General features: G+C 34.2%; 2 protein-coding genes and 1 pseudogene across 2 annotated transcripts; 1 reads left to right on the top strand and 2 right to left on the bottom strand.

The window, feature by feature from the left end:
- Positions 1–3,921: 3,921 nt before the first annotated feature.
- Positions 3,922–5,496, bottom strand: LOC139875207 (F-box/FBD/LRR-repeat protein At1g13570-like). Its single transcript, XM_071862552.1, has 3 exons — positions 4,660–5,496; positions 4,324–4,488; positions 3,922–4,215 (listed from the first exon to the last, which is right to left on the bottom strand). Exons 1-3 carry the CDS (start codon positions 5,494–5,496, stop codon positions 3,922–3,924), a joined length of 1,296 nt encoding a protein of 431 aa, XP_071718653.1.
- A 3,742-nt stretch (positions 5,497–9,238) lies between these two features.
- LOC139875206 (F-box/FBD/LRR-repeat protein At1g13570-like) lies at positions 9,239–10,621 on the bottom strand. The gene is made up of 4 exons (XM_071862551.1): positions 10,600–10,621; positions 9,940–10,331; positions 9,652–9,816; positions 9,239–9,538 (listed from the first exon to the last, which is right to left on the bottom strand). Exons 1-4 carry the CDS (start codon positions 10,619–10,621, stop codon positions 9,239–9,241), a joined length of 879 nt encoding a protein of 292 aa, XP_071718652.1.
- Positions 10,622–12,629: 2,008 nt separating this feature from the next.
- Positions 12,630–14,576, top strand: part of LOC139875205 (NAD-dependent protein deacylase SRT2-like) — a 61,927-nt pseudogene continuing 59,980 nt past the window's right edge.

The raw sequence follows: 14,576 nt of genomic DNA, 5'->3' as shown, positions 1-14,576 counted from the left end.
ACAACTCCTTATACTCCACAACAAAATGGTATATCTGAAAGGAAGAATAGGGTCCTCAAGGAAATGGTTAATTCCATGTTATCCTACTCGGGTTTAAGTGAAGGATTTTGGGGGGAAGCTATGTTAACAGCTTGTTATTTGCTTAATAGAGTTCCTAACAAAAGAAACAGGATTACACCTTATGAACTTTAGAATAAAAGGAAACCTAACTTGAATTATCTCCGGGTATGGGGTTGTAGGGCGGTCGTAAGACTGCCTGATCCCAAGAAGAAAAGTTTAGGTGAAAGAGGTATAGATTGCATATTTGTTGGATATGTTGAACATTCCAAGGCATATAGGTTCTATGTAATAGAGCCTAATGAGTTTGTCTCAATCAATTCTGTGATTAATTCAAGGGATGCAATCTTTGATGAAATTCGATTTTCATCTATACCTAGACCAAAGGATATGATTCCAAGTAACAATGGAATAAATAAGGATTGTAATGATGAAGTCTTTGAAAAGGCTGTTGATCAGTCACTTGAGATTCGAAAAAGCAAAAGAAAAGGGAAACCTAAATCATTTGGACCTGATTTTTAGTTATACTTAATTGAAGGTTCCAGGGATGATGTTTCTACCCAATATTCGTATTGTTTCAATGTTGATGATGATCCTAAAACATATGATGAAGCAATGAGGTCTCAGGATGTTGCATTCTGGAAAGAGGCAATTAATGATGAGATGGATTCCATCATGGGCAATAACACTTGGGTGTTAGCTGATCTACCTCCTGGTTGCAAACCTTTGGGTTGCAAATGGATCATCAAAAAGAAGATGAAGGTGGATGGAACTATTGAAAAGTTCAAGGCAAGGTTAGTCATTCAAGGCTTTAGACAAAAGTCTGGAATTGACTATTTTGATACTTATGCTCCTGTGGCACGTATCACTACCATTAGACTGCTGATTGCTTTGGCTACAATTCACAATCTGATTATTCACCAGATGGATGTGAAGACAGCATTCTTGAATGGTGATTTGGATGAGGAGGTTTATATGAACCAACCTCAGGGCTTTGTCATGCCAGGAAATGAAGGCAAGGTGTGCAAACTTGTGAAGTCCTTATATGGTTTGAAACAAGCACCTAAGCAATGGCATCAGAAGTTTGATGAAGTAGTTTTATCTAGTGGTTTTAAATTAAACCAAGCAGATAAATGTGTATATAGTAAATTTGATGATTCTTGTAAAGGAGTTATAATTTGTCTATATGTTGATGACATGTTAATCTTTGGGACTGACCAAAGTTAGGTTGATTTAACAAAAGAATTTTTGTCATCAAAATTCTCCATGAAAGATATGGGGGAGGCTTACGTTATCCTTTGCATTAGGATCAAACGTGAAAGCAAAGGAATTTTGATTTGTCAATCTCATTATATTGAGAAGGTATTGAAAAAGTTTAATTGCTTTGAATGTATTCCTGTGAGTACCCCTGTTGATCCAAGTGAGAAGCTTATGCCTAATCAAGGTGAAGCTGTATCACAACTTGAGTATTCTCAGGTGATTGGCTGTTTGATGTACGCCATGACTTGTACAAGGCCGGATATTGCTTTTGCTGTGGGAAAACTGAGTAGATATACTAGTAATCCTAGTACTCATCACTGGCAAGCAATTAGGTGGGTACTGAAGTATTTAAAGAAAACTATGGCATATAGTTTATCTTACAGTGGATTTCCTTCTGTAATAGAAGGATATTTTGATGCGAGTTGGATAACCAATATTGAAGATCATTCTTCAACGAGTGGTTGGGTGTTCTTGCTTGGGGGAGGTGCTATTTCATGGGCTTCTAAGAAGCAGACATGTATTACCAACTCAACGATGGAATCTGAGTTTGTTGCTTTAGCTGCTGCTGGTAAAGAAGCAGAATGGCTTAGAAACTTGATCCATGAGATAACATTATGGCCTAAACCTATAGCACCCATGTCTATCCATTATGATAGTGCTGCGACATTGGCAAAGGCTTATAGCCAGATGTACAATGGAAAATCTAGACACTTAGGTGTCAGACATAGCATGATTCGTGAACTCATCATGAATGAGGTGATTTCTATAGTGTTCGTGAGGTCACAACAGAATTTAGCTGATCACTTGACGAAGGGATTGGCAAGAGACTTGGTTGACAAGTCTGCTGTGGGGATGGGTTTAAAGTCCACATAAATTTCTAATTATAAGATACCCAATTCCCTTCCAATGAAAATTAGAAGTTGAATTCAATGCGGAAGGCTTATATTTAGAAATTTGGAGTACATAAATTTTATATCATCCCAAGGTAAGGTATGTACTCGGACCTGCTGAAGGTGAGGTTGAAGTCTAGCTTCTTAACAGTTCATTTGAAAAAGTGCAAGAGCAGGTGCATGACTGAAGTGAACTACCTATGTGAATGTGAAGTTTTGCCGCTTCAACAAAGCTTGGACTTTTAGCTTTGGATACATTCATGAAAGGATATGGACACATGGCTTGTAAAGTGTCAGGATAGCTTTAGAGTATTTGAAAACTTATGTGTATATTATTTTCAGTTATTCAAATGGGTTGAAGGGTTCAATTCTTAGAACACCCTGATTCTCGAATATTTGGAATGTGTAATGTACTAAGATGAAAATTCAATCTTCAAGATATTTTTATTTATGCATAAGTTTTTGTTTTAATTTGTTTAATTCTCATGAAACGAATTGCACTAAATTGGGGAGGATTGTTGGAAATTTAGTGTAATTGAGGGATTTAATCTACACTTGTAAATGGGTTAGGAGGTACAGAGTGTACACCCATTAAGTGATAGATTGCCCGGACCCGAAAGTGGTTTTCCATTATCACAAATTTGAGTGATTACGGAAGTATTATTCCTGCACTAGGTGAAACATCTCCATCGTAGAAATAAAACAAACAACTTTATGTAAAGGATTTGTTTTAGATTTGAAAACGATTTCCTAGATTTGGTTGTTGGAAATAAAACAAACAACTTTATGTAAATGATTTGTTTTAGATTTGAAAACGATTTCCTTGATTTGGTTGTTGGAAATAAAACAAACAACTTTATGTAAAGGATTTGTTTAGATTTGAAAACGAAATTAGTTAGTGAAACATCTCCATCGTGGAATAATACTTATTTTTGGGTGCCTATAAATAAGGACTATCATTTATGAGAATAACATATACGAAAAACACCTTAATACTCTTATGCAAAAGAGTTCTTGTTTACTGCCAATAACAAGAACTAATCTCTGTCTTATCCCAAAGTGATATTCGTGTAACCCAGGCAATAAGGGTCGAATAATTACTTTCAGAAAGTGATACCACGATTCAGTGATTTATCCGGCTATCGATTATTTTACCCTACACGAAATTTCAATAAAACCTCCAACAATGACTGCCTACATCTAACCTCCCCCATACTCTATTTTAGTGGAATTGGGTATTGTTGTTGTTGTTGTTGTAATATGTATATTGTATTCAACCAAATCAGTGTATGAAATATTTCCTTCATGGATGTTTGTTACTAAAGTATCATGCAGTGTTTGTTTGATATCATTCTCTTGATCTTAAATTCACCAGCCATTTATTTTGAGGACTTGTCTCCATAATAAGAACATATGAAGTATGTGTTTCAAACATTCTTGCAAGTAGTTTGATTAGTTCGAATCAACCAGTAGTTACACACAGCTCTCAAAATATAAAAAAAGAAAAAGCTATTAAAGAACTATATCATGCAAGGAGTGTTTGAGCTCATTTTGTATCAAATCAAACTGACTAGCAAGCTGTTCAAACGCTTAAAGCATAAACCAATCAGGTTTAACATTATATAGTATATACAGAGAACATAACATAAGCGATGGTCAACGATAACTAGTATGCATATAAAATGCAATGTAATATAAACTTAACGGATTGTGGTTAAGGATCCAAGTAGAAAAGCTCTGCTTTTGCGGAAGCTCGTGGGAACTGCATAACATCCTTAGCGAAGTTGTACTTTTCAAGAGCATCAACAGTTACACTGGGTCGAATTGATACTTTTTCAAGAATGGGCGAATGATTAAGTAAAAGCTTTATAAAGACCAACACAGGCCTTGATCTTTCTACATGCATAATATTTATAGTTTTCAATCGGTTCAAATTCTGGTCAAAACAGTCAGAAGCTTCCCAATAAGTTGATGCTGGATTCACATCCAGTTGCTCGTTTTGAAGACCCTAGAAAATACAATAAAAGTGAGATTGTATATTAAAACACCTATCTTAAATTACTATGTAAGCACACACAACACAAAAATACAAGAGAAAACGTTTGGCACTCTTTACCTGATTATCGAAATCAAGTCGTTCTAAGTTAGGCGAGTTACGAAGCATACATAAAACACCTTGAAGTTGATTTAAATCACCAAATTTAAAGTTGTGTAAGCTGAGATACTCTAAACAATTAGCCGGGTGTGGAAGCCACTTGGGAATGTTTTCTGCAATACAAAACTGTGAGGGTGAAAGTGAGATTTTAAGTTACCAAAGAAGATATGGAAGACGATATGAAAAAACATATGAGAACTAACTATACGCCGGAGTGGAATGGTAAAGTTCACTTGCTCAAAGGCAATATGATGAAGAACAAAAATTAAATATTAGAATTAAAAATTCAAATCATACCTGTAGAAAATACCCGTCGATAATTAAATCCCCAAGACATGGCATATTACTTAACAAGCTAGCCAAATTAACTCTTTCAACTCCTTGAATGGGTTTACCTATAGCTATACAAAGCGCACCAAGACATTTACTATGCACTAACTGATGCAAAGTTGCATCAGGGCAATTTAAGACCACTAACCAAAACAACTTTGTAGACTTGATCTTGAAATTGTAAACATTGGTGCATGCAACCAGTTTCAACATCTTAAGTTGTGGTAAGTTCATGATAGCTCCATGCAAGTTAGTCCCAAATTCAATATTCCTAAGACATAGATTTTCGAGATAGAGAAATCCTTGAAAATCGAGTGGTGGCTTAATGATACAGTTTTCAAGTTCTAGCATTCTCAATTCTAGACAACAACAAAAATAACATGGAAGTTGATAACGTTGGTTTAAAACAGTAAGGACGAGTTCCCTAATAACACCGGCTTTTGACAAGGATAAAATCCACTGATCGACTTCTTGGAAGCTATCAAGAGCCATGTTTGGTATGTGGAGATGTAACTTTAAGATAGGACCCTTGATAAAGTTAAAGATTTGGTTTGAGATGGTAAAAAACCCATAATGACCAAAAGCTTCATTTTTGGCAAACTTTTCTGAGAAATGTTTATCAAGAACCACCGAGCTCATTTTGGTCCATTTGTACCTCCAACTTTTTGATAAAACGTGTGTCCTCACAACATCTTGAACCGGGAGCTTCTCAAAAATCAAGTCAATCAAATTCTCTGGCAAGCAACTGATTTTATCCACTTCAATATTGTTATAACGTGTGTCCTCAATATTGTTACCTGTCATTAAATTCAAGAAAACGCAGAATGATTTATTCAAAAGGAAAACAAGTTGACATATAGCTAATACTCTTAATTTATGTGTTATTGTAAATGAACTTTTCAATAACACGACACCTGACAAAAACAATATTTTTTCTGCTATAATTATTATTGATGGTTAAAAGCATTTTTCTTAACTTTCTTATTAGTATGGCCCATTTTGCATCAATCATCAAAATTGAACATTCTCCTTGCAACATACAATGGAATGTTAGTCAAAATATAAGCAATCAAAAATATGGAAGGAAAATGTAGAGATATCAACACACATCTCAAAGATAGAAAACGTGGCAACTGCAGAAATAAACAGAGGGCATCAAGACTTATAAAGTTGAGTATTTGAGCAAGAAATAAACAAAGTGTACATCTTAAATGGTTGTAATAATGTCCATCGTAAAGCAACATTACTATCGAAAAGCAAGCTGCGGGCCAAACAAACTTAAAACTAAGTAGAGAGTGAAAATGGGGAATTAAAAACAACAACATCTACTTATACCTACAGAGTTATAACTTATAACTAGCGCCAACGATTAATTTTTACTGTCTTATCAGTTCTTCAATAAAAAAAATAAGAAAAAAAAAACTGGTTCTATCTCTATCTTTTATCATTTTTCAACGCATTACATTTTCGCTTTCACTATGTCACATCTTTTATTCCTGGACCAGTTTAATTGATTCAAATATCATTATATACAAACCTGCTGCTTTACTTTAAGGCTTGTAACAATTTCGGTTACTTGAATATTTTATGAATAAATCTCTAGCTAAGGTATAGCAAAAATAATTAATCGAATTGTTAAACCAGGATTTACGAATTCAGCTGGAATAAAGAATGTGTGAATTACAACATGAATCAATTCATTTCAAACATAAGTACGTTTATATGAAAGAATCATACCAAATTATGAATTACAGATGAATCCATCGGAGTTACAGATGAATCCATCGGAGTACCAATTATAGTTTAGCGCCCAAATTGCAGTGCCTTCGAGTTTAAGTTGTTCAAAGTTTTTAGGGTTTAGGTCGCTGTAGTTTCTGATAAGTTAAAGTAAACACCCCTCAACTTCTCACAGGGGCGGAGGCATGCTTTACCTTATGGTAGCACGTGCCCCCAATGCCGATCGTGATATAAGTTCAACATGTATCTAATTTATACAACAATAGGCATTAGTAAGCATTCATGCACCCACTATTTCCGTAAAATCTCCACGTGAACTTTATAATCATGGGGCACTCTCACATATTTATCATTTTTGTGCAATGTTAGATACTACTCCTACTTGCTTATTTCAGTTAAGTGCTATAAGTTTTTATAATTTATTTACCAAGTTAACACAAATCTAATTATAATTTAATTTAGTGACTTTAGAAATAGTTTAACTTGAGAGTTAAAACTTGAAAATTTTGTAAGATTCAATACTGTTGTTATACAATGTATATTACTATATTAGGCTAGCTTAATTGTTCAATTGTTTCTAGTTTTATCGTATGCTATTATACCGATTTTTGAATCGTTTATAATAGGCTTGAAATTTGTGCCACCAGCGATTAAAAATCCTGGCTCCGCCCCTGACTTCTCAACTTTTTTTTTTCTTTTGTATGCTTCAAAACCAAAAGTTTTTATTGCAGAATAGGTCCCTTGTTCAATTTCAATTAGATTTTTTTTTGAACGGCGGTCCCTTGTTCAATTTTTTTTGAACGGCGGTCCCTTGTTCAATTTCAATTAGATTAATAAAATATTCTTTATTTAAATTTGAGTTTTAGGTATTCCTTCTATTGAAATCGATGAAAGATGCTCAAAAAGTTAAAATGTAATAAAGTTCAGGAAGCTTGATAAATCTATTGCATGCCTGAATGAACTAGTATTGCTGGATATGACCATTTGTGTAAACGTAGGAGAATTTTCACACTTACATGTGTCCCTAGTATATCTTAGAGGGTGTTTGGGGTTACATTTTGTTAGTGATTTTTTGATTATCACGATTACAAAACGCAAATAATTTATTTTCAGTGTTTGGCAGTTAACATTTGAAAATTGATTAATTGCGATTTAATGGGTTAAAAACGCGATATTGAAATAGTGACATGGGAGGTACTGCACCAAAAACATGATTCTTATCTCGAGTAAAAATTACCGAATAGTCCTCTAAATATTTATGAAGCTTCCGTGGTATTTCACTAAAATTTACCTACTCCACCTCCATCTCACTCAGAGGCGGATCTAAAGTGTTAAGGAGGGGGGCGGTCGCCCCCGATGGATTTCGAAATTTTAGTGCAAATTTTTTCAGTTTTTCGATTTTGCCCCGGTGAAATTTTTTTTTGCCCCAAACCCTTCATATTTTGCTCCAAAACCTCTATATTTTGCCCCAAGACCTTCGTATTTTGCCCAAAAACCTTCAAATTTTGCTCAAAAAACTCTATATTTTGCCCCAAAACCTCTATATTTTTGCCAAAAAAAATTCCCTACGTTTTAAAAAAAAAATTCGCCTCCGGTGAAATTTTTTCCTGAATCCGCCACTGATCTCACTATTTAATTTATTTTCCATTTTACGTTTTTTTATATCTTAATGTGGATAACACGTATATCTCTTATACTTAATAAGAAATCTTTTATGATGCTATCTTTTTTCAAAAAAACCCACTTGTCAAAATACTAGCCTTTAGATGGGAATATTATCTTTTAATCCAAGCCATTAAAAATGCTTATGACATCATTTAGGGAAACCAACAGCAGTTATAGTTTTTAATTCCCTTCATGCCCATTGTTTAAATAATTATTTACTTAGTTTACTTAAATTTAGTAAAAAAGCTGGATAAACTGATACTAAGAGAGGTATGTTGTACCCGAATCACCTACAGAGCTCAAACACTATCTAGACTAAGAGAGGTCTGTTCGCTATTATTGCAGATATTACCACGGCTGCTCAACACTGGATCGCTCAGTATTCCTGTATTTTAAGACGTCAAAAAAAAGACTATACGTGCTAATTGGTTATTGTGCAGTTGGAACCTAAAATTTATCAATCTGTAATGCCTGACTTCATCAACTTCTTTTAATGGGTTACTGCATGACGTTATGGTACTTAATTCACATGCTCTTGTGTTTGACCTTTAGTCATTTTGTGATCCGAAACCGATCGTTTTGGTTCTTGTTTGTTGAAACTGATATATGAACGTGGTGAAGTTATTTTCCATTAACGGTAAATATGCAGAGATAGATTTGTGTTTGTCTCAGCACTATCTGGAAATGTAATATGTATATTGTATTCAAACAAATCAATGTATGAAATAGTAGTTTCATAGATACTATTCACTAAAGTATCATATCATGCAATGTTTGTTTCATATCATTCTCGTGATCTTAAATTCGCCATCCATTTATTTTTGAGGACCTGTCTCCATAAGTATTTGCAAGTAGGTTGATTAGTTACATACAGCTTTCAAAATATAAAAAGAGAAAGAGCTATTGATGAGCTATCATGCAAGGAGCTTTTGATCTCATTTTGTATCAAATCAAACTGAGTACCAAGATGTTCGAACGCTTAGAGCATAAACCAATCATGTTACTGGTTTCATCAAACATTATTTACAGATCAGTAGAGTTGTGCATAGGTCCCACAGCATACATAACATGAAAGATAGCTAACGGTAACTAGTATGCATATAAATTGCAATGTAATTTAAAGTCATTAATAGATAGATTGTAGTTACGGATCCAAGTAGTGAAGCTCTGCTTTCGAGGAAGCTCGTGGAAGCCGCATAACATCCTTAGCGAAGTTGTACTTTTCCTGAGCATCAGCAGTTACACGGGGTTGAATTGATATCTTTTCAAGAGTGGGAGAATGTTCAAGTAAAAGCTTTATAAAGAGTAACAAGGGGCTTGAATTTTCTACATGGATTATTTCTATAGTTTTCAATCGGTTCATTGTCTGGTCCAAACAGTCAGACGCTTCCAAATAAGTTAATGCTGGTTTCACATCCAAATCCAAATGCACGTTCCAAAGACCCTAGAAATACATTAAAAGTGAGACTAGCGGTGCATTAAAAAAAACTACCTTAAGTTACTATATAAGCACACACAACACAGAAAACACAAGAGAAAACATTTAACACTCTTTACCTGATTATTCACATTGAGTTGTCCCAAGTTAGGTGAGTTCCGAAGCATACATAAAACACCTTGAAGTTGATACAAATCACCAAATTTGAAGTTACGTAAGCTGAGAGTCTTTAAACTATTAGCCGGGTGTGGAAGCCACTTAGGAATATTTTCAGCAATAGAAAACTGTGAGGGTGAAAGTGAGATTTTAAGTTACCAAAGATGATATGAAAGAAATGTTCTGTTGCTCAAACGCAGATACGATAAAGAACAAAGATCAAATATTAGAATTTAAAATTCAAATCATACCTCGAGAAAATACCCGTCGATAAGAAACAACACAAGACATGGCATATTACTTAACAAGGTGGCCAAATTAATTCTTTCAACTCCTTGAATGGGTAGTATGAAACCTATACCAACCGCACTAAGACATTTACTATGTAATAACTGAAGCAAAGTTGCATCAGGACAATATAGGACCGTTAACTTATATAAACTTGTAGACTTGATCTTGAAATTGTAAACATTGGTGCATGCAGATAGTTTCAACACCTTAAGTTGTGGTAAGTTGAGGATAGTTCCATGCAAGTTAGCCCCAAATTGAATATTCCTAAGCACAAGATCTTTGAGATAGAGAAATCCTTGAAAATCGAGTGGTGGCTTAATAATACAGTTTTCAAGTTCTAGCTTTCTCAATTCTAAACAACGAAATAAATAACATGGAAGTTGATAACGTTGGTTTAAATTAGTAAGGATGAGTTCCCTAATAACACCGTCTCTTGACAAGGATAAAATCTACTGATCGACTTCTTGGAAACTATCAAGAGAAATGTTTGGTATTTGGAGATGTAACTTTAAGAGAGGACCCTTGAGAAAGTTAAAGATTTGGTTTGAGATCGTAATAAACCCATTATGACCAAAAGCTTAATTTTTGGCAAACTTTTCAGAGAAATGTTTATCAAGAACCAGCGAACTCAGTGTGGTCCATTTGTACCTCCAACTTTTTGATAAAACGTGTGTCCTTACATCATCTTGAACGGGGAGCTTCTCTAAAATCGAGTCTATCAAGTTCTCTGGCAAGTAACTGATTCTATCCAGTTCAGTACAAGTTACAAACCTCCTCTTAGTATTAAAATTATTACCTATCATTTAATTTAAGAAAACCAAGACTAGGTTATTTAATAGAAAACAAAATACATGAAACTAGGAAAACTTATATATAGGGTTGTATAGTGATGTAACAGACATTGGAATGATGCCGAATGACATACTAAGTGGTAGAACTTAGTAGCTACCAATACAAGTGTACTTAACCATCTGATGGTCACAATAAAAGCATGAAATATTGAAAGGGAAAATAGAGATAGCAACACACATCTCAAAGATAGAAACCAAGGCGACTGTAGAAATAAACAACGTGGGCATCAAAATTAAAAAAAGCTGAGTAGTAAGACAAGAAGGTTCAAAAGGTTATTAAGGGTATGAATGAGAGATACGAGATCTTAAAATTAAAAAAAAGTTGAGTAGTCAGAGTGAACATGTGAAATTTAAGCTGATCAATAAAATGAACATTTTACTTATACCTACAGAGTTATAAGTAGGGCCAACATTTAATTTTCAAAGTATTATCAGTTCTTCCTTTAAAAAGGCTGGTTCTACCTCTCTTAATCTTTTATAAATTTTCAACAAATCAGGGTTTCGCTTTCACTATCTTGCATCTTTTAATCAGTATAGAAAAAAAAAAAAACTTGTAAACATTGTATAATTATGCGAAAACCTAAAGTAATCCATTCATACTTGCTGCTTTATTTTTAGGGCTTCTAACATATATCTAGGTTAAATTCCGGTCACTTGAATATGTTTCGAATAAACCGCTAACTAAGTTATAACACTGATAATCAATCGAATTGTAAACCGGAATCTACGAGTTCAACTGGATAAATAATGTATGTATTATTATAGAATTAAATTAAAGAATGTAAAAAGTCGAATAAGAAATTACAACAGGAATCAAGTTTTTTCAAACATAAGTACGTCTATATGAAAGAATCAAACAAATTATGAGGTAGAAATTATATTACCGATATTAAGAATTACAGATGAATCCATAGGAGTACCGATTGGAGTTTATCGTCCAAATTGTAGTGCCTTTTCGTTGTAAGTTTTTCAGAGTTCAAGGTTTTAAGGGTTTATGTCAAGGTAGTTTAATAAGTTAATCATCCCTCAACTTTTGTTTTATGTGTATTTTCCAAAACCAACTTTCTTTGCAGAATAGGTCCCTTGTTCAATTAAAATTTTAAAAATTACTAAAATACTCTACTTAAATTTTATTTAATATTTTTTTTCCTTCAGTTGGAAAAAATCAAGATCGCATACCAAGATGCTCAAATGTGATGGATTTTTTTTACCTTGTGCGGATTTTATGTTAGGGTCTTTGTTGTAATTAAGTCAAATTTTTAATCAATACGTGGTTACTACTATCCTTTTTACGAAACTTTGTAATTGAAAGGTTTGTTTTCAAACCTATGGGCGACGAATTCATCACTACTCTATGCATAACGTTTGTAAGCAATGTTACATGGTCAACCAAGATGCGCAGCTAGAGTTTTGAGTTTTGAACCTGAGAGTTCTTGTGGGGATATCAAGACACGTATTACTATGTCATCTTAGATCCATGTGATGTGAGTCATTATGTGATTTTGAGGATTCAAATTCTGGAACACTACTAAAGATTTTTAGAGCGGTTATGTTCAATCACTAATGTGTTTTTAATTAAATATTGCTTTCTAGTTTAAATGTTTATTGTAATTTTATAGGTTTAAGGCTCTAGCAACATCAGTTCAAACACACCATTAACATCACGATTAACATTATTTAAACTATTCAAGAAATTGTTCAACTGTAATATGGAAGAAGACTTTTGAAGTAGTCTTTGTAATTGAACATTCGAATAAGTCCACATAATAGTTTAGTCCAACTGCACTATATTAAATGAAATGTATCTACTGTCAAATTTTTCACCACAAGATTTATTATTAGATTCATTAAAAGACAGAAAAGTGATCCCCGATGCAGGTCCACCAACCGCTAAAGATGTCAATCTTTTGTATCAATTTTTCGATAGAAGGTATGTCCTGATGCAGTCATATTTGGTGGTGTTATTGAACGTTTATGCTGATCTACATTGTATGAAATGGTTTGTTCGTTACATTGTGCAGTAATAAGGTTGTGGTTTTGACTGGAGCTGGGATAAGCACAGAATGTGGTATTCCCGATTATAGAAGGTATTCATGATTGTTATGTTTTCCGTTCTGCGTTCTGTAGATGTGACAGTTTAGATCAATTTATTTGTAACTGAATCAATTTAGGTTACATTATATCTCTCAACGGGGGCAGAAGGTAACATAGCAAGTACTATCTTAATAGAGAATGGATCAAATGAGTTGAAAGACACCCAACGTATATATTCGGTCCATAAAAACCACCTAAATCACTTTAACCAAAAAATATTACTAGTTTATTATCAAAGTCATATATTTTGGATATGATATCCTGGTTATTTACATGAAAATTTGGAGATAAAGTCTTTCAGGTCAACGCAACCTCGCACGTACGCGTACCTAAGTTACCCACCATTTACCTACCCTGCCCATTTTACCACCTAATAGTCTGGTTACATAAAGGGAGTAAGGGGCATATCCTGTTTAGTAGTTGTCACCTACTGATAATCTGCATGTCTAATTATATATTCCGTAATCATATTTGATGAGCTAGTTATTCACTTATTTGTACAAAATTTTGGACAAAAAAGTGTTCCAGGGTAGTGCAACCTTGTACATACTTGATCAGCAACCCACCAACTACCTAACCTTCCCATTTTAACCACCTGATATTCTGGTTTATAAAGGGACATATTCTGTTTAGTGGTTGTTACCTGCTGGTAATCTGTTTGTGTTTACTCATTATATGTATCCCTGTTAGTAACATCATTCATCTTTCCTGTCTAATATCATAATTGGTGCAAAAGCCCGGATGGAGCTTACAGTACTGGTTTCAAGCCAATCACTCATCAGGTAAATTCAATACATTACATTCAGTTGATACTATCTGCATTTTTCTATTTGAGGAATCCTGATTTGTACTTCTTTTTTATATTTTTTATGGGTGTAGCAATTTAGTTGTTCAAGCTGTGCACAATGGCAGTAGGGATAGGAGTTATGCAGGATGGAGAAAATTTATCGAAGCTAACCCTAGTCCACCTCATACTGCATTAGCTTCTTTATAAAAAGCCAACCGGATTAGCTTTATGAATGCACAAAACTTTGACAGGACATCCTTTTCTTCCATTTGTACGCCCATTTTTTTAATAAAACGTGTGTCCTCACAGCATCTTGAAGGGGGAGCGTCTCTAAAATCGAGTCAATTAAATTCGTTTGCAAGCAACTGATTCTATCCACTTCACACCTCTCAGTATTGTTATTATGATAGAAATTACAAGGATTAAGTATACATGTTGACTGCAGTGGGCGGCACCAATCGAAGGTCTGGGTTGTGATGTTATGGATTTTACTTAGTGGGCACATGCTCTGCACATGATGCAAACAATTACTCCCTCTAAATATTCGGTCAAGACTACTACGTGCTTTTCTGAATGTAAACGTGCACATGCATACTTAAAACAACTTCTTAAAACCCACGACCCACGTGCATGACTCTAAATCAACTGCTACAAATTTTGGAGTACTTACAATAATTTTTTATCCTTCTTGGACTTTCAATTGGGCCGCACAAGCTTTTGGGCCTAACCAGACTCGGGTTCAAGATTACCCAACAATTACTTCTATTGCTATTTTGATCCAATACTTTATTCTTAATCTTGCGCGTTCCTCACTTTAGCTTGTGATCTTCTCCAATTAGTATTAATTCGGAAGATCTATATCATA

The sequence above is a fragment of the Rutidosis leptorrhynchoides genome, chromosome 11 (genome assembly GCF_046630445.1).
Source record: "Rutidosis leptorrhynchoides isolate AG116_Rl617_1_P2 chromosome 11, CSIRO_AGI_Rlap_v1, whole genome shotgun sequence".
Lineage (NCBI taxonomy): Eukaryota > Viridiplantae > Streptophyta > Magnoliopsida > Asterales > Asteraceae > Rutidosis > Rutidosis leptorrhynchoides.
This window is presented reverse-complemented; position numbering and strand designations above follow the sequence as displayed.

What these genes read in the sequence shown, in the direction of transcription:
- LOC139875207 (XM_071862552.1), bottom strand. Translation starts at nt 5,496, where the DNA reads ATGACAGGTAACAATATTGAGGACACACGTTATAACAATATTGAAGTG. An exon ending in TCGACGGGTATTTTCTACAG is followed by an intron (nt 4,489 to 4,659) that starts GTATGATTTGAA and finishes TCACCCTCACAG; the next exon opens with TTTTGTATTGCAGAAAACAT. An exon ending in GACTTGATTTCGATAATCAG is followed by an intron (nt 4,216 to 4,323) that starts GTAAAGAGTGCC and finishes TGTATTTTCTAG; the next exon opens with GGTCTTCAAAACGAGCAACT.
- LOC139875206 (XM_071862551.1), bottom strand. Translation starts at nt 10,621, where the DNA reads ATGGACCACACTGAGTTCGCTG. An exon ending in GGACCACACTGAGTTCGCTG is followed by an intron (nt 10,332 to 10,599) that starts GTTCTTGATAAA and finishes TTCGTTGTTTAG; the next exon opens with AATTGAGAAAGCTAGAACTT. An exon ending in TCGACGGGTATTTTCTCGAG is followed by an intron (nt 9,817 to 9,939) that starts GTATGATTTGAA and finishes TCACCCTCACAG; the next exon opens with TTTTCTATTGCTGAAAATAT.